We start from the raw sequence: 19342 nt of genomic DNA, 5'->3' as shown, positions 1-19342 counted from the left end.
TATGTTTTCTGATGTTGATAACGATGAGACTTTCGAGACATTCTCTAAAATAATAAAAATATATAAAAAATAATAGATTAATATTTTAGGTAAATAGATATTATATTATTTAGATGAATTGTACCTACTTTTATTGGTTTTCTTTTTAGGTTTTGTTGACACTACCTAAAAATATATTATAGTTATTGATTAATATTTTGAAAAAATCTATATACATATTATAATACTATACCGTTACAACACCTTTGTCACTACCTTCTTCGACTGATACTTCTTCTAAAAATGTGCATTAAAATTATAAATTAATATTTTGTTAAAAATAAATTATACTTGTAATCAAAAATACACTACCAAATAAACACGGCAACGCCCTGGCCATTAAATCAATTACACGATTTCCATCTTTTTTCTCTAAAAATATAATTTTGTATTTTAATTGCTTAGGTATGTTAAATTGTCTCAAATACATAAAAAAAAAATATAATGCATAAGACACATGCATCGTAATAGAAATTGTCTGGTATAATATGTGTAAAAGACGCGGTAAATTTAAATTTATAAATACCTACCACCAATTTAATTGCAGTATTAATTAATATCAAATTACCGACAATTCGGACTTTTACTATCATAATGAATATTTACTTTGCGAATACAAATACAATTGAGTAGTTACGTGTGATTTCCTGTAAGCTGTAGCCTACAACTTGTACGAAATTATTGTTCAGCCTATTAGCCATTTGCAATTGTTAAAACCATTAAAAAAGTTGACTTGGAAGTAGTTAGTTTTTTTAATGATAAAAATAAATCTTTAAATAACCTTACCAATATTATTATACAATAAAAAAATTATATATTCGATATAATACCAGCTTGTGCTCTTTAGCACCCGTTGAATGTATGTTTTCCCTGGCAAGATTTATTCTTAATCCTACTAGTAAAAAAATTATCAGATATCATTTGCTTCGTAATCTGACACTGAATACTATATACAATAAATTAAAATAGAGTGAGCAATAAGCCAATACATCAGCGATGTAATATATTTTTCATGATCATAGATGATTGCTATTATATAAGATTTCTGAGTAAACGATTATATTAATTTTTTGTCTTAATACAATTAATATGGGAAATATAAAAATGATAAATATTACCCCCTTTGCCTTGTGACGAATAATGGATCAATGTCAATCCGATGCACAGCACTACAAGTATGAGTTTAGTCTTGTATAACGTCGGAGTCATTTTTTCAGTAAAGAGTTACAATTTGATCACAGTATAACCTCTTTTATGACTTTTTAGCGACTAACTAAAATTAATAAAACTAAAATACGAGAACAGTAGATTTGTATACCTTCTTCTGATTGTTCAGTTGTTATTTTAAAAGCAATTACATACCGGTCGCAACAATATGCATCTGTCGACCTGCCGTTAATTTTTTTTTTAATACATTAATATATCATATATATATATATATAGGCTATTATTAAAGCATGATGTCTTAATATCTTTTCCGTGGATTAATTTTCACCAATACAATACCGCAGTATTCCAATACTATAATATATTATCATAAAATATATAACTACATTTTTGCTCAACGACCCCAACTAATATACTATTCACCTACCTATACGTACATAGACTATAGATTATCGGCATGCTTACTGCTTAGACTAATAATTGTATATTTTAAGGTGTATGACCGCAATAGGCGAATGTTGACAGTCACCGGTCATCGCCACCGGTGTATGTTGAGTGTTAACATTTGCCAAAAATCGTAGTGAATGTTGACAATATGGTCTTAACGCGCTCATATATAAATAGATAAATGTAATTATTAATTACCTATAGTAAACAGGCTTTATTGTAAGATGCAGTAGGACACTTCTTGTGCAGTAGAAAACTAGAAAATATATAATGTGCTGTTGACTAAACAAATATATGCACTTGAGAAGTACATAAAATATTAAGAAGTAACTTAGTTTTATTAGTTATAAGTTTATAATAATCTATTAAAATGAATAGGTATACAATTTAGATAGATACATTCGTTATACGTAATACTTTTACCTTGTTTTATAATAGCACTGTATAATGTATAACAAGTTGCAGCCTAATTATTATTAAATTTTATCAATTCCTTTATAAAAATGACTTAAAAACAATAAAAATGTTAATAAATTCTCTAAAAAGTTAGTCTTAAAAATGTAAAAAATGCAAAATTAAAGTTACATTTTTAATTCATTGATGTATGAAATTAACTTTGTGCTTATTGGAAAGCAACGTTTTCAGATATTCAGAAAAAAATGCAGTTTACATTTAAATCCGTTCCCTAATTATTAAGAAAATAAGCCTAACATTAATGTTATATTTATTTAATCATAATTAATTTTTAAAATAAAAAATTAATGTTTTGTTTATAAAGTAATAATTAGTATTAAAATATTTAAAATATAATTATATTTTTTGAGATCAATGTACGACTCGTGTCTCGTATAGGTACAGTACGTCGTACGAGCATACGATAAATATACAGAAATTAAAGTTCAAAGGAATGGGATATTGGGATGGACCTTATAGATTTGGAAACCATCACAGAATCAATTTGTACCAAACCTCACACAAATGTTCCTCGAGATTCGAGAAGTGTTTATATCTTGTTTTAACCCATAAACCTAAAGCCTAACCTCTATATAGGGGCGCAATTTCAATGAAAAAACTGAAGGCGCTGAAGCTCCACTATCTTTTTTTTTAAATGTTATCTTAAGGTTATGGATACCTGTTACTATTAAAATCTAAATTAACATAAAACAATTTTCTGGTGCTAATTTAAGAATTGGGGGTGCTAAGCACACCCAAAACTCCCTCAAATTGCGCATATGCCCGCCTCTATATTATGTAGATTAATAAAAGGTTATTCACACAGCAATTTCGTTTTGGCTCGTGCAAATCAAATATTTTTTTGGTTATAAATGTATTTTCCATTGGGTACAAAAATAAAAGAGGCTTTTCTGGCTTTTATAGTTTTATATAATCTATACTTAATAGTAATTAGTAGGTATATAAAAATGGATGTACATTTGTAGCTTACATAAGTAGGTACCTACCTAGAAAGATACTCAACCGATTTTAACGAAAAAATTAATACAGTTGTTTTTAAGAGATATCAAGAAAGCTTTAAATGTAGTTTGAATAACGTTTCAAAATATATCATGCTTTTCCGTTGACTGAGGTAGCCAGTAGGTACGAGTACATCACATAATAATAATATAATATTATTATTTATTAATATCTACTTCAAAAAGAATTTTTAACAAGACTGCCTATGATAATACATTGTGTAGGTAATGTATTCATTAATTTAGTTATTTTGGGTTTAAATTTATTGTAAATAAAAAATAAAAATGTATTACAGTAGAATTTATATCTCTTTATAGGTTAAAATGAATTAAATTTTATATTAATGTTAATATTAAATTATTACAAAATGTATTAAATATTATTGTTTGATACTTAGATACTTTATTAATTTATTTCTATGCTAACTGTATAGTGAATACTAAATGTGTACACCATATGCGAATTAAATAAATAATAAAAATAAAGTAATGGTGATTACCTAGGTATTAATAGAAACATAGTTAGAAACTGACGTGGTATTTTTCAAAAATAAATATTTATTCAAACAATACAAACAGTATTGCTAATAAACATTACATGTTAACGTGTCTTAGATGTAAATTCTATGCATGTGTGCCTTTATATTTTTTGGGGTTAAAACGGAAATCTGAGAAAATGAAAACATTGGTGACAACAATTAAATAAAATCAAAAACACATTTAGCAAATTTTTACCAAGCTTTGTGTAAAATATCGATCTTTTATTTTGCAGTAATTTAGAATAAATAACAGTACCTAGGTGTATAGATAGGTATCTACTTGAAAATTATTTCAAAATATTTTTATACACATTACATATTAGTGTAGGTAATTTTCAAAGTATTTTAACTTTTTTTTGAACTGTTTATAGACATTTGACATTTTTGATTTTAATTAGTTTTTTTTCTTTAAATATAAAATCTTTGTAAATAGAAGCTACGCGTCTTTGTCTAATAAACATTGAAAAGATTTTTTATGCTATGCATTGTTTTGAGAGAATCCTTAAATATTTTTTTAATACATAACATTTGTCTAGTTGTATACTTGTATCTGTATACTTATGTCACTTTTATAAAATAGTTGAGTCATAAGTTGCCTATACAAAATTATCATGTTTCACTATATTTTAAAATATTTCTAGTTAGGTATTAGAAAATTAAATTTGTTATTTGTTGTTACTTCGAAAAACCCTGAGAACCTTATTTCTTTAAGTTTGACAATTGCTGTATCTATGAGTGGTAAAAATATCGTAATTTGAAGATTATCTTCAGTTATATATGAATTATTACTTAAATCCTAGAATACCATGTACCTATTAAATAATAGTTTCTTCTACTTGTTACGCTAATATAATGAAACCTATACTATGAAATAAGAAATTCAAAATTATTACATTCTTATATTCATTTTACAACTGTTTGTTTATTATGTATAGTAAAATCTGAGGCCCTGATACAGCTGATACATACATTTTTAAGGTCCATCCTAACCTAACCTGCGGTAGTTACGGCACTGAGTATCAGATGATATATAATTATATTATTTTGTATCTTGTCCTATAGCTCCGCTAAAAGTATTTTATTATGATGCTTAAATAATTCAAAAACATAATGAAATGTAATTAAATACCATTATAAATATTTTACAATCAAATGCAAGTTAGACTCACCGCAGGAGGGTATTAACAAAATAAACTTTTTGTTTTAATAATGACCTTCTGCAGTACACAGCTGCATAGCCAAGGGGGAGGGGCTATATCCCTCACATTGGCCGTATTTTTTCTATTGTTTTGAAATATTTAAATTTAAATATGGAATTGTCTTACAAATTTTAGTTATTTAAAATAGTAAATACATTAACGGCAAATCAACGTTAATATGTTATCAGTATTTTAGTTTTGTTGTTGTTTTTGATTTTCAATAACTCAAGTTAAAAGTATTTAGCCTCCCCTACCATATAAAAATCCTGGCTACGCCTCTGGCAGTACATATATCCTTTGTCCTTCATACTTTTAATTGGAAATATATTTTTATACATTTCAAGTCATATGATAGTATACAGGATTCTCGATGAATACGATTATTATTATATGATATTTTGCAAATAAAGAAAAGTATTTTTTGACGGCTACAAAGTAGTTCATGCTGTTTTAAAAATATCTAATAACGATCATAACACTCTTAACTACCCATCAAACGTCAATAATTTCACTCATCAAATCTCAATTTAATATTCATCATAAAATATTTAATTTATTTTAAGGTGGCATATATTTAAAATACTCAATGGAGTGCATTATTACAGCAGATATACCCCTTCAATATTAATAATAGTAAAAATGTTATAGATTAAAATCCCTACAAAATTATTTTTATCATCCCATATTCTTCTATATAAAATATCAGACATACCAGTATTTAAGAAAACATAATCATTGTTTAAAAGCCAAAATTCCTCGAATGATAAATAAGACTTAACTCTATTATTAAAATGATCTCTTGATTTTTATCTGCCAACTTAAAATAAAATATAAAAGGCCCTAATGCACATCAAAAAAATATACATTTATATAACAGGTTGTACGAAGTTTAAATTCAAGCTTAATGTTATTGACTAATGTTATGAGCAATATTGAAATCTACGTTTAATTATCTATATGCAAATTAAATCAATGATATGGCTGATTTATATTCAGCCAAATAATAGCAATGAGCTATTTAAAATCTAATTTTTTACTCAATAAGTTAAACATAATACGGGAAAAAGTGAATTGGTTTATTGGATTCACAACAAATTTATCAAAAAATAATAATTATGTAGTGACAATAAATCAAGAAGTACATTTAAAAATTGTTTGAATTTAACGTTTACAGAAAGAGAATACAAAACAAAATAGTTGGTCAATAATGAAAGGATTTCAAATAATACTTAAATAAACAAAAAATATATTTTATATAACCATGCAATTGTATGAGTTATACCTGCTATTATATACTATTGTATAAATAAATATCATTTTATAATATTTACTTTGAGAAATAGAAAAGAAAAGAAAATAATGTTATTAGTTTTACTGAGAAAAACTATTGAATGAAATGATAAAGAGAAAAAAAATTAATGAATTTAAAATAAAAATGTTGTTTTGTTAAAAACTTGCCAATAGCAATAATGTTTCAATTGATGATAGGTGGGGTGAGGGAGTTGAAGTCAAAGGTATTTAAAAATATTTCATTATTTCAGCTGTGTTAAATTTAAACTCCGGCCAAGGACTTGTTTTCTTGATTCTGCTTTTATTTTCGGTCACCTGAACAGGAGCAACAGTATCTTTTTGCGCAACTGGGGATTTGGAGACGTCCAAACATTGAGGGAACATGGCGAAGAATTCTTTAAGTTTGGCTTCCTAAAATTAATGTTTATTATTTATTGTACAAATAGCTATAATTATAATGTACACTAACCGAAATAGCATTAGGTTCAGCTGTAGTTGAAGGAGAAGGAGATTGTTGTATAGGTGTACTTGGTTGGGGCACTATAATCGGAGATTTTGGTGAACTGTATCGTTCCGGGAACATAGCAAAAAATTCTTGAGTCTGAGAAGTCTATAAAATATTTTTTTGTTTAGAGCAAAATTAATTTTTTACAGTTGATAAGAATTTATACTTACAAGGAAACTTGTATTTTCTTTTTTTCTATCCGGAGTAAAAATGATGGCGGGATCAATTAACTCTAAGGTATTGGGTGGCAATTTAGGATTCACAGGCACCGATTTAAGGTTCTCAGATAATGATTTAGAACTCTTTTGCGCCACCATCTTAGGATTTTCAGCCAGCGTTTTAGAACTCTTTGAAGGCAATTTAGAATTCTTGGAAGGTTGTTTAGAATTTTTGGGTGGCTTGACATTTTGCTTTCCTTTTATCCTTTTTTTAACCACCCAAGTCTTCAATTGTCTATTTAATGAGTAATGAAATAGTTATTGTTTAAATGATTTAAAGTTACTAAAACAAAACAATTTCCAATAAATTTAAATTCAATTATTACCTGATGAATGGTAACACCATGTAAAAGGAATGTTTATTTAAACTCTTGGCAGCTATATGATCTCTACGATTAGATGGTAATTTATCTAATGCAAACCACTCAATTGATCCAATTTCATTCCGTGTTTGAGGTGAAAATTTTGTTTTCATGCTGACTCCAGGCACAATATATAATCTATTTATCTGATCATTCAACACAGTTTCAATGTAATCATCCTTGTTAATCACACTGCCAATATCGTAACCAATTTCTTCATAAACCTTTAAATGTTATATTTATTAATTATTGCTAAGAATTTTTTTTTTTTTTATTTATTTATTATTTTTACTTCTCTAACTGCACAGTTTAATGGATCTTCGTCTTGGTTCACTTTGCCTTTTGGAAATCCCCATGATGTTTTGGTCCAATAACTTTGGACCAACAATACTTGAGTCATATCTTCATTTAGTAGAATAGCACCATATGTTGGTACTGATCTTTTATATTCACGCCATTCTTTAAGCACATCCAAAACCTGGGATTCACGACTTCTCAAAAATGGTATATGCTGAAAACAAAAAAAAATTGAAAATTGAGTTAACTTTAAGACCTATATTTAATTTTTTTTAATTTTTAATATTTATATAAAATCAGTTTTATTTTAATAATGAACTTTTAGGTGTTTTTTTCTAATATTAAATAAAATATGTAAATGTTGTCGAAAAAATAAAAAATGTATATAAAAAATTAACAGCCAAATCAGTTTATTTAAAATAAATTTAATTCAAAACTAATTTTCATTTTCTGACAACTTAGATTATTTATTAATACATTTTTTTTTCTAGAAAATAAAATTTAACACTGGAAGGTTTAATATATAAAACAATAATATTATGATAAATAAAATTTAAAAATAACTGCACAGTAATAAAATATTTTATTTTTAAAAACTAGCATAAAAAAACAATTGTTAATCTAAATTAATGACTAACTATGCAAAGAAAAATTATTTTTAAATTCAATCTCATTTAATTGTAAGATACTTATCTGTAATAAGTAATACATTAATAACTCATAACCCATCCATCACAAACTATAAAATGTAATACATTGTTATCAGCCACTTAATTGAAATATTCAATATTCCTTTCAACAATTTAACAATCATTTATAGATTTTAGATTGTAATCATTAAAGAAGGATTTTAATCTCATTTATGTGAAGATATTAAAGATAATATTTGTTCCTAATATTATATATATATATGGGTCATATACTGATTAAAAATGTGTTATAAAAATAATGGGAATTTCATAAGAATTTAATGATATTTTTACTATTTTTGTAAGACACATTCATTATATTTTATAGTTAAAAGGAAAAATTATCTTTTCGTTCAATATCAAAATCATCAATATAACCTAAATTTTATATGTCATACATATTAGAATCTATTTTTGAAATCATAGACAATTACTTACTTGCAAATAATAAAAGTATCTATATTCATAATTATTTTACCATTTATAAACAAATAGTTTAATTTGGTAAATTAAATTGATAGAACTAAAATAATATTTATAGGTATAAACGTAGGCTTAACTAATCCTTTAAATTAGGGGGCGACTAGATTCCTAAAAATGTTTTATAGTAAATTATATATTGTTTCAATTGATGTTTACTACTGACAATTTGTTTATATGAAACATTATATTGGTTAATATTGTAGGCAAAAATAAAGGTAATACTAATAAGTTTATAAGCATGTACATTTGCCCAAAAATTCTAGGGGGGCTGAATTCCACCCCCTAGTTATACCTATGGGTATAAATAATAAATGATCGTTCATAATCATAGTAGGTTACTATGTACATTAATTAAAATTATTATTTCATAATTTATACTTGGCTTTAAATAGTTTATTCAAGCATAAAGAAAACATAGCATATGAAATATTCCAGTCCTAGAAAATGTATACTTTAATTTAAATGATGTAAATTTTTACCCGAAACATATGTTGTGCAAATTGATTGATACCATATGGTTTTAAATTATGTTCATCACAATAAAAATCGATGTAAAACCAATGGGCCAGTTCGATTTGGAAACAAATCCGTATCAAATTTTGTCGTTCTACCTCAGGAACATTGATTATAAACCGACTGAAAAACAATAATAAAAACAAGAAAAATAAATATGATGTTAACAGAAATATAGTTTAAATGTTATTAATACGAACCAGCTAAGGTCATCAAGAATTTCCTTAGTCAACTTATTCTGTTTCATCTGGTCTCCTTTTTTTACGGTAACTGGCTTCATTTCGATGATCATATTTGTCGGATAAACGGATATGAATACCACTATATAGTATATCAGTTATATCTTATATAGGTTCAACGAATAAATACAAATATATATAAATATATATACGGCTACACGAGCACTTATCGAATAACAAACACGTTTATTTGTAAACACAATGCAAAACGGTTTTAATATTTAAAAAAAACGAAAATACGCACTTGTCTTTTTAAAAAATTAACAAAATGTGTCGTAACATTAATATCACACTGGTTTAATATTATAATATAATTTAAATTATAATTAATAGTTACATGACTAAATGCTTCAGCTAATACTGTCTCTCCAATCACTAAGTCCCCGCGTGTACGTTATGTTCATTGGTATCGGTACGTTTTAAACACAAGTCGGTCGACACGGCCATTTAAGATCAAAAATTTTCTCAACAGGAAGAAGACGGAGCCAATCGCTCGGTCGCTTGTTATTGTTGTGCACTCAAGAGTTCAGACGGCCTGCTGTAGCTTGCTAGTTGCGACGCAATTTCTTGACGTCACGATCAGCATCAAGTAAAAAGAGAAAGCGAACAGCTGATTCTCAATATAATTTTAATCCATGATTATTCCCACACAGCGGTCACACTGAATTAGTTGTTCACTAATCGAGGCCCGTTCAAATACTCATTACTCATAATTTAATAGTTTGAGTAGTTTGACTTGGAAAGTTGGGGCGTTTAAATTCTCATTTCTCGCCTCTAGCTTCTCACAATTGACAATTTCACATTCTCATTTCTCATTTCTTACATGTATAGGACAGGGGTATGACACTGATAATATTATTCTATTCTATGACATGCACATCCACGACCCTCGCGAGTTCATCCGTTCATCGGTTACCATGTACTGGAAAATACCATAAACGAATAAACGATCAAACGAGTTCTATTTGGAGGCATTTATGCATTATTATTTGCTGCCTAATTGATTAGCCACAAAATCTTATGGTTTTATTGATATTATAATTTTAAAGTGAGTTATAGATATATGCCTATATGTAAAATGTAACATTTACAATTTAAAAAAGTTCATAACTCACTTTAAAATAATAATAATATCAATAAAACCATATGACATTGACTAGATAATATTCTTAACTTTAAATTTGATTATAGGTAAATTTACTCTAATATTAAAGCTAAAATCACAAAATATGTTCTGCTGAACGCAAATTTGCTATGATGTACGTTAGTAAGACAGAGACAATACATGCGGGTGTAGCGTCATCTTAAAAAATATTTCCAGCCCCTTACTATCTACTCTTAAAGTCATTCCTTGAAAACGGAACGTTCAGTCAAAATCAATACCAAACTTTGGTTTCAAAGTATCAAGCCCCACCATGAAGTTCTTGCTGGCCATACTTGCCTTAAGTGTTGACCCTATCATTGTCCAGTCAACAAATCCAAACCCACCTAAACGCTCTTATGTCTTAGACTCTTAGTGTTCAATACATGGGGAATTAAAATCAACGAAACTAAGTCATCGCATATTACCTTTTCACTATCCCCTATGACCACAAGTCTGCCCGCCGATCACCTTGAACAATTCCCCTATTCCACATTTCCACTTGCAACCATGTCAATGGCGTACTAACGGGTGGAGGGGATCACCCCCCCCCCCCGATTTTTTTAGAATTTATGAATTTATTTATAGCATATATTTTAAAATATCTTTTTTTAACCCCCCCTCACACACACACAAAATTCAGTTCTAAATATTACACTGAACCAGTGGCGTATTTTCAAATTTTTCTGGGGGGGGGTCCTCAGTTTATACCACGAACTATGATTATCAATATAATAAATAATCATAGTTCGTGGTTTATACATAATTAATCTATGATAAACTATAATATATGAATAATAGTTTATATACTATAAACTATGATATCTTGTAATAGTTACATCCTTATGCAGTTTTTGGAGGAAGTTGAACAAAATATATGATTGTATTATTATAAATGTATAGTTTCTATACTTATTACTTAAAACCATGCTGAAGGAACATATGTTGCGTAACGAATTTTAAACTATATTTTATATAATATTTTGTTAACAGGAAAAAAATATGTCCGCGCGTGCCTACATAAATCGGGTTCTGCAAATATGTAAGAATTTTAGTTTTTTTTGAGAGAGAGGTTTTGGGGGGGTCTAGTACCACTGGACTCCCCCCCCCGAATATACGTCACTGCACTGAACCATGTCAAATATCTTGGTCTCGCACTTCGATAATATATCGATTGCAAGTCTTCCTTCAAGTTATTCAAAGCCGTTTTATTATTTATTTTTACCGCATCATATTTATTTATTGTATATAATGTACAGATTATAAATTGCCAATAAACGCCAATAAATAAAAAAAAAAATTTCGATGTCAAAATCGTTAGCCTGGATAGTTCCGATTTTTTCGGAATGAACTGACCAAGAATAGTTTAATAGATTATGGAACATAATTTTAAATATTTCAAACAGAAGTCCGGCCCGGCCCATGCAAGTCTTTAGATCCGGCTAGCAGGGCTGGATCTAGGGGGGGGGGAGTCGGGGATTTATCCCCGGGCGTATAATTTACGTGGGCGTATTTTAAAGGTTTTAAATTTTAAAATTTAAAATTTAAAATGAACTTTGAAACAAGTCATAACTACAAAAAAAAAATATTTTAAAAGAAATGTATTATAATGGGTATGTGAATAAAATAATATTATTTTATTTTTAATTTTAACAAGTAACAACATTGTTATAAAATGGACAAATAGGTACGCATTGCAGTGGAAACTGGAAATACCCGTCCGCGACTGTCAGCGGGATTTACTGTTGCTGCCGATCTAATAATAAAATATAAATTGTTCAAATATTAAATAAGGCCGGGGCTATACAGGGCGTATTCCGCCGTGTTTTCCGTCGAATTCAAGATTCATTGTCTTATATGGAAGAAGCCAGGGCCTAAAATACTGTGTCCCCTCAAAATCAAAGTGAGTCCCCTCAATGACAAATGTGTGTCCCAAGTTTTATAGCGTGTTTTTAGTTTTGATTGCAGAAATAAGTAATAACATATATTTAGGAATTTTAAACAATTTAAAATATTTTGAACTTATTGTTGTATTTATTTTATTTTTTTAGTCCAGTATCATACAAATAATATTGATGTGACAGGTAAGTGGTACATAAAACCGGGGAGATTTTGGGAGTTATAACCTCCACAGATTTTTTTTGCTATAGAAATTGCCCAAAGGTAATAGTTAAATTAATAAGTGTGTCCCCTGAAATTAGATGTATTTTAGGCCCTGGGAGTAGCTACTAGCATTGATTAGGGTATATTTTAGCATTTAATATATTTTTGCAACATATTTAAGATCTTAAAAACTCGTTAAAGACTCAATTAAACTAATAGAAACTGCGCGAAGTAAAATATGTGAAGTTAGTGGTACAAATGGCACTGATAGCGAAGATTTTTTTTAAAAAAATAATGGTTTTCAATGTTTTCATATTCTTACGAAAATTTCATAAGTATTATCCGTTGATGTATCCACGTTAGAAGCCAGAAGGCATTCCAGAAGGTTTGACAACCAACATTTTGTTGTATTTTAAATAGGCACCTATTACATCCGTTGATGTAGAACTGTAGAAGGAACGTTTTTTTCACGTTACAAAAATTGACGCTCATTGCTGTTTGAAAACTTATCCAAATCATTAATTGTTCAATGCAATAAGATCAAGTAAAAATTAAAATATTTATCATTTAATTAATGTTTTTATTTAACTTATTATTTATTATTACTTTCATTTTTTAATTTTTAATATTTTTTAATACCACACATTTTTGTAAATCATTGGCAATAATTGCATTATAGTATATATAATACATAAAAAAAATTAATCATTTAATCATTTTTATAATAACAATTTTCTTTTAGGGCATATTATAATTGTTGGCCTTAAGTATTCATCTAAATTATTATACTTATGTCAATATATTGCAATTATTAATTATTTTTTTATTAAATTTAAATTTAAAATTATAATAAATTTGTTATTATTACAACTTAAAATAATTATACCATAGAATATAGATCTAAGATGGATATACAATATCCACTTTGCATAGATCATAGAATAATCTGACGTATAAATATTATTCTTAGTTCTTAGTTCTTACTCTATGTTCTGTGCGTGAGTGCGTCTCATTTATTTTTATTTATTTTTGATAATACTATCTTAAATTGTGGTTTTTATGCCATGACTAAAACATTTTAAGGTTCACGTGCTTTTTAATGATAAATCTAATGTGATAATACAATAATATGAATACAAAATAATGAAAATAATATTCTTTTTCTTTTTACCTGGGTATTGCAAATTGCACTAGACACCGGCCAATCTTTTTTAGTGATTTTTGGTTCAGTAACTTAGTCTAATATTCCTAAACCGATACAATGCATATTGACACTTGTTATTTTTGTTCGTCCAAAATATACCCAGGACACGGAATGCATTTCGTAAGAAATGACTGTAAGGTATGTCAAATACATACAATTTTAATACTTATTTTTTACTCCTTTAAAATTAATTTATTAATTTTTTATGTTTTATTCTTTTAGGTATTTAAATTTTGTCGCTCAAAATGTCACAGAGCATTCCAAAAGAAGAAGAACCCAAGGCGTGTACGATGGACTAAAGCATACCGTAAGGCTGTTGGTAAAGAACTTGCTGTAGATCCATCCTTTGAGATTGAAAAAAGACGTAACATACCAATGAAATATGACAGAGAATTTTGGCAAATGTCTAGTGAGTAAACTATATACAATAAACATAGTTATGAAATAACTACAATAGATCTATGTTTTGTGTACGATTAACACAATTTGTAAATAATATTTGTTTTAATAGTGGAAGCAATTAAGAAAGTTACTGAAATTCAAAAGAAACGCCAATCTACTTATGTAATGCAGCGACTACGTAAAGGACGTGAAGTTGAACAGCACAGAGACATCAGAGAAGTCCAAAGAGATATGTCACTTATTAGATCACCTGCTGCAGGTAATAATTAAAGGACTAATATTTATAATCATTTGTTATCTCAAATTGTATATATATAATGATATGTACATGACATATATTCTGGGGAATTAACTATTGTTTCATACCACTGTTATAACTATAGGTTGAGTTATCGCCAATGGCAATCATTAATGCATTCATCGATGTATGCCTGTTAAAAGTTACAGTAAAATCAAAGAAAAATAGAGTAATTATTATTGTTTCTACTTGAAAAGCAGAAATGCACTATTTTTCTTAGTGAAAATAATTTTTGTTGACACTAAATAGCAAATTTATTAAAATTAATCAATGGCCAATTATTATGTCCAAACAGTATGGTTAGGTTAGTGGATTTTTTTTGCTTATGAAGCCTAAAATTCAATAACATTTAATGCATAATATGTTTTTTATAAATGGGATAAAAGAAGAAGTCTAAGAGAAAAATACCTAAAATATGCTAAGATTCTTTTGTTGTAATACTTAATTTATTATTAAATCTCTAAAATGAATATTAGGAAAAAAACAGTTTCCTAAATGTGGGATGGTTTTGTAAAAAAGAAACCTAAAATTGATGTTCAAATGAATAAAATTGTGTTTTTTAATAAAAAATAATAAATTTTTTATCAAAGTATTTACTATAACAATTAATTTGTTATTTGTAGCTTATCATATTTATTTTAGTTTCAGAAAACTTGCAATTAGAATTATATATTGTACTTATTGTACATTTAGTTCAATATATTACAATAACAATAGTCAATAACAATGATTTTGAAGTAGATATGTGATTGGAAAATAATAAAATCTTAATTAATTGTTTGTTAATTTGTTTTAGGACTTAAACAACGTTTGGCAACTGAAGAAAAACTACTCGAAGAAGAGCAAGAAAATGATGTGGAGATGATTACTACAGAAGACGAAAATAATATTGATCATAGTAAATTATCTTACATAAAAATATAAAATATTTGTAACTGTTCAATGATATTGTAATATGAATCTTTTTATGAATATATACATGAGTAATTATTTACACAAGTTATCTACCCAACCTTATTTATTACAACACAGTGAAACATAACAGATAAGGTACTATACAAATATCTTTCCGCCCAATAGACATAAAAATTCCATTAGTATTGTATTATTTATTGGTGTTAAAAATATTGTCTCAAAGGATAACTAATAACTAATACAAAATGTTCAAAATGCGTTTTTCTACTGTTTTCTTGTTTTTGGTGATTGGTAAGTAATATTTGGCGTAATTTAAATTATAAAGTAAATCTGTAAATAGTCTTTTAACGTAACTACAATTAATTTTTATGTTTTTAAGTAATAATCTCATTTCTCAATGAGACAGAAGCAAGGCGAAAGATTCTTAGGGGAAGAAAAACTATTACTAGGACATATTACAGTAAGTACAGATAAAATTAATATTTTATAAACAAATCAACATGTAAATGTGGCTCTACAATTTTAAATTTGGTTACTATTAATAATTCCTCTATAATTTTTAGATAATTAATAATTTAATATATTATGATAAACAATAAACATTACTTGTTAGAATAGTTGCATTTAGATCCATCATAGATTTATTGTCGATTAGTCATTGGTTTTATAATTAATATTTTTAAATAAATTTCATTATGCATATACATCACTTTTGTGTACAACTGAGTTTCATCAAACTAAATAAAATTTAGCATTTATTATTACAATAAAACTTCCATTTTATTATAAACTAATATAGCAAAATGTAGGTAATCAAACAAAGATATTTTTAGTAAAATAACTTTCTTACACTCTATCCTCATTCTACAGTGTTAATTGTGTATGTTAATAGCGTACACTCGACTAAATATATTCATTTATAACCTTTAGCAAATGCGACATACATGTTGCATAAAAATAAATAAAATCTTATCTAATAATATATGACTAATAAAATGTTTTTAACAGTATTCAAAAACTAAGAAACAAAGTCGGTTTATTAAATTTAAATATTTTTCATAACTAATAATTAATACACATACCACATACGCATTTTATTTTATTTTATTTCAGAATCATTAGGAATACCTGCTTGGTTGTCAATCACATTTACTGGACTCATCATATTAGGGATTTCAGGAATAATTTTTGCTGTATTGCAAAAATTTATTATAATCAACAATCAACCTCCACAACAAACGCCTTCCTCTGTACCACTCACCACATCTTAAAATTCTCACCACATTAATGGTTGAACAATTTTTATAATTTTAAGTTTTAAGTATGACAAAATCTTTATTAATAGTTTTACTAAAAGATATAATTATACTAAAACTTCTTTTTAAATGTATATTTTTTATTTTTTTGTTAACCTGATGTAAACAAAACTCGCAATATATTTTCAATAATAATACATAATTTATTACAAGATTTCCTCACTGTATTATTATTATTATTATTACAAAACTAACTGTAAAATCTACATGTGTACATTATTCATGGTTTAATAACTTCTTCGTACAAATATTTGAATGAGTTTGCAAGTCCGGCAAATGTACCAATGACTAAGAAACCAACCAAAAGGCGATCTGTCATTCCACGTTTCAGGTAAATAGGTACACCATCAGGTTTTTGGAATAATGATTGCCATTCCTTTAAATTTTTCAAACGTGCATCTTCACACAGGGGTTTGCTTCCATGGATACTTCTGGACAACGGTTTAGTTGCAATCAATATTTTTCGGATCGACATAATGTTTGTCTAAAACAATAATTGTATAGTATATACAGATATATCAATATAATTATAATGCTTGAATATTTTGAATAGGTAGTAATTATGAATTATACCAAGATAAAAAATCTAAATTTTTGTATTATGAAAATGTTGTCTATTATAATTTAACAGTAAATATATAATATATTGGATGAAAAAAAGATCCAATGAAAAAATATAAACATCACCTTCATAACCTAAATTAGTTATAGGTAATATATTTATTAAAAAAAGACAAGAAAGTACAATTAAAATTTATCAAGCATTTAAGTAAATTATAGATAGGTAGTGGCAGTGGCGGCTATCCTTAAAAATATAGGTATAGCGAAACATAAGAAGTAACCACCCACTGTCGATAATATTAATCCATATAACATACGGTCTACTGAATAGTTTATAACATCTTAAAAATAAAATAGTTACTATTAAAATATTCCAAAGCATTATTCTGTATTATTGGCATGCAAAAAATTATCTAGAAAACCCACCTCTAATTAAAGGTGTAGTCAGATACTACACCTATAATAGCCAGTGGCGCCGATCATGCATGGCAAGTGGGGTAAATACCCCAGAACTTTTTAATGGGCTGTGAGTAATTTTTTTTGATATAGTTGTAATTTGTAAATACTAAATAGTAAATACAAAGAAGTACACAACATAAGCAAAATGCATTTAATGCAATAAGCAGGCACGATGTAAAGATATCTTTTAACCCACTCCCTTAATCAGGCTTAGGTGGGTGGGTAGTTAGCACCCTCAAACAGGGTTCACCCTAGTGGTTTAAAAAAGGATCAGAGCCACTGCCTATAGCCACCACTGAATAATAGGATTATTTGTGAGATGAAGAGCAAGATAAAAGGAATGTCAAGAAAAAAAAGTACCCAGTAAAAACTTACCTTAACCCTTAATAAAAATGTGATATGTAAAAATGTTTAATAAAATAATATTATACCATATAGATAAATGTACAATAATGTTTTTTCATATGATTTTATTAACAGATTTTTTTATCGATTACCGATAAAGGGAACACATATATTCAACTATTTTTTTTTATTTAGTTTAATAATAATAACTTAATTTAATGTGAACACAACAAAAAAAATGTATAATTGATTAATAATTAATAATAGTTGAATACTATTTCAGTAATAAATTTATTAATATTAGTATAAACATGTACTTACTTTTAATATATAATTTATGACCTCGAATCGAATTTGTCTTTTCTACTTAATATTTTAATCTGCCGAACTAGACAGTAGACGAAGTAAAGAAAATTGAAAAACTGTCTATAACCTTGATAAAAATTTACCAGAGATAAAATGTCTATAAAAACATATGAAGCATGGAGGAAAATGGTGTTACAATGAAGAAAAATAATTACCGCGAAATTTGAATAACAGACATTCTGCCATGGACGAATATGATTCAAAATTCTTCCAGACCACTCATCTGACCAGCGGGCAGTGACTACAACCTTCCTTAGATCCTATTATTGGGGAGGATAAAAATATTTTAATAAATAATAAATTATATTATATATATATATACTAGGTAGTAATAAAAATTACGTTTATGGAAAGCTTGTGTCTTGTATATTTCTCATGAATACTAGAATTTTATTGGTTCAATGATTTGAGTTTTATTCAGATCGATTGGAAAACGTTGGTGTTCAATGATTGTGTCCGAATTGTGTGTTTGTGTTCAGTGTATAATTTTGATATAATATAATTTTAAATTTTAAATTCAATAAAAATGTACATCCGTAATAGTTCTTTAAATCTTTGATTATTCGTCTAATTTTAAATTCTGATCTGAGCGACAAAAGTATTGATTGTACAATGCGTTTTTTTTTCTGTCTGTCGTCGCTTTTAAACGAAGTAAAAAATAAAAATAACTGATTATTTCAACTTTGAGGTTGGTTTCTGGTGGAAAATTGTATCTAGTTTCTGGGATTAAAACGCGAATTAAGATATACGATATAAATATACGAATTATGATA

At 27.2% G+C, this 19342-nt stretch overlaps 3 protein-coding genes and 1 long non-coding RNA gene across 4 annotated transcripts; 2 read left to right on the top strand and 2 right to left on the bottom strand.

The window, feature by feature from the left end:
- Window positions 1–5918: 5918 nt before the first annotated feature.
- On the bottom strand, window positions 5919–10008 carry LOC132929534 (m7GpppN-mRNA hydrolase). The gene is made up of 7 exons (XM_060994929.1): window positions 9421–10008; window positions 9187–9343; window positions 7531–7749; window positions 7203–7462; window positions 6829–7111; window positions 6623–6763; window positions 5919–6564 (listed from the first exon to the last, which is right to left on the bottom strand). Exons 1-7 carry the CDS (start codon window positions 9510–9512, stop codon window positions 6382–6384), a joined length of 1335 nt encoding a protein of 444 aa, XP_060850912.1. The 5' UTR covers window positions 9513–10008; the 3' UTR covers window positions 5919–6381.
- Window positions 10009–13837: 3829 nt separating this feature from the next.
- LOC132928336 (probable ribosome biogenesis protein RLP24) lies at window positions 13838–15606 on the top strand. Its single transcript, XM_060992928.1, has 4 exons — window positions 13838–14045; window positions 14130–14316; window positions 14419–14568; window positions 15404–15606. Exons 1-4 carry the CDS (start codon window positions 13965–13967, stop codon window positions 15529–15531), a joined length of 546 nt encoding a protein of 181 aa, XP_060848911.1. The 5' UTR covers window positions 13838–13964; the 3' UTR covers window positions 15532–15606.
- A 47-nt stretch (window positions 15607–15653) lies between these two features.
- On the top strand, window positions 15654–16992 carry LOC132928339 (uncharacterized). Its single transcript, XM_060992933.1, has 3 exons — window positions 15654–15813; window positions 15902–15982; window positions 16636–16992. Exons 1-3 carry the CDS (start codon window positions 15768–15770, stop codon window positions 16791–16793), a joined length of 285 nt encoding a protein of 94 aa, XP_060848916.1. The 5' UTR covers window positions 15654–15767; the 3' UTR covers window positions 16794–16992.
- LOC132928341 (uncharacterized) lies at window positions 16898–19308 on the bottom strand. The gene is made up of 4 exons (XR_009662015.1): window positions 18912–19308; window positions 18725–18829; window positions 18525–18636; window positions 16898–17322 (listed from the first exon to the last, which is right to left on the bottom strand). It is a non-coding gene; the product is annotated as an uncharacterized LOC132928341 (long non-coding RNA).
- Window positions 19309–19342: the final 34 nt, after the last annotated feature.

Source organism: Rhopalosiphum padi, chromosome 4, assembly GCF_020882245.1.
Source record: "Rhopalosiphum padi isolate XX-2018 chromosome 4, ASM2088224v1, whole genome shotgun sequence".
In the NCBI taxonomy this organism is placed as follows: Eukaryota; Metazoa; Arthropoda; class Insecta; order Hemiptera; family Aphididae; genus Rhopalosiphum; species Rhopalosiphum padi.
This window is presented reverse-complemented; position numbering and strand designations above follow the sequence as displayed.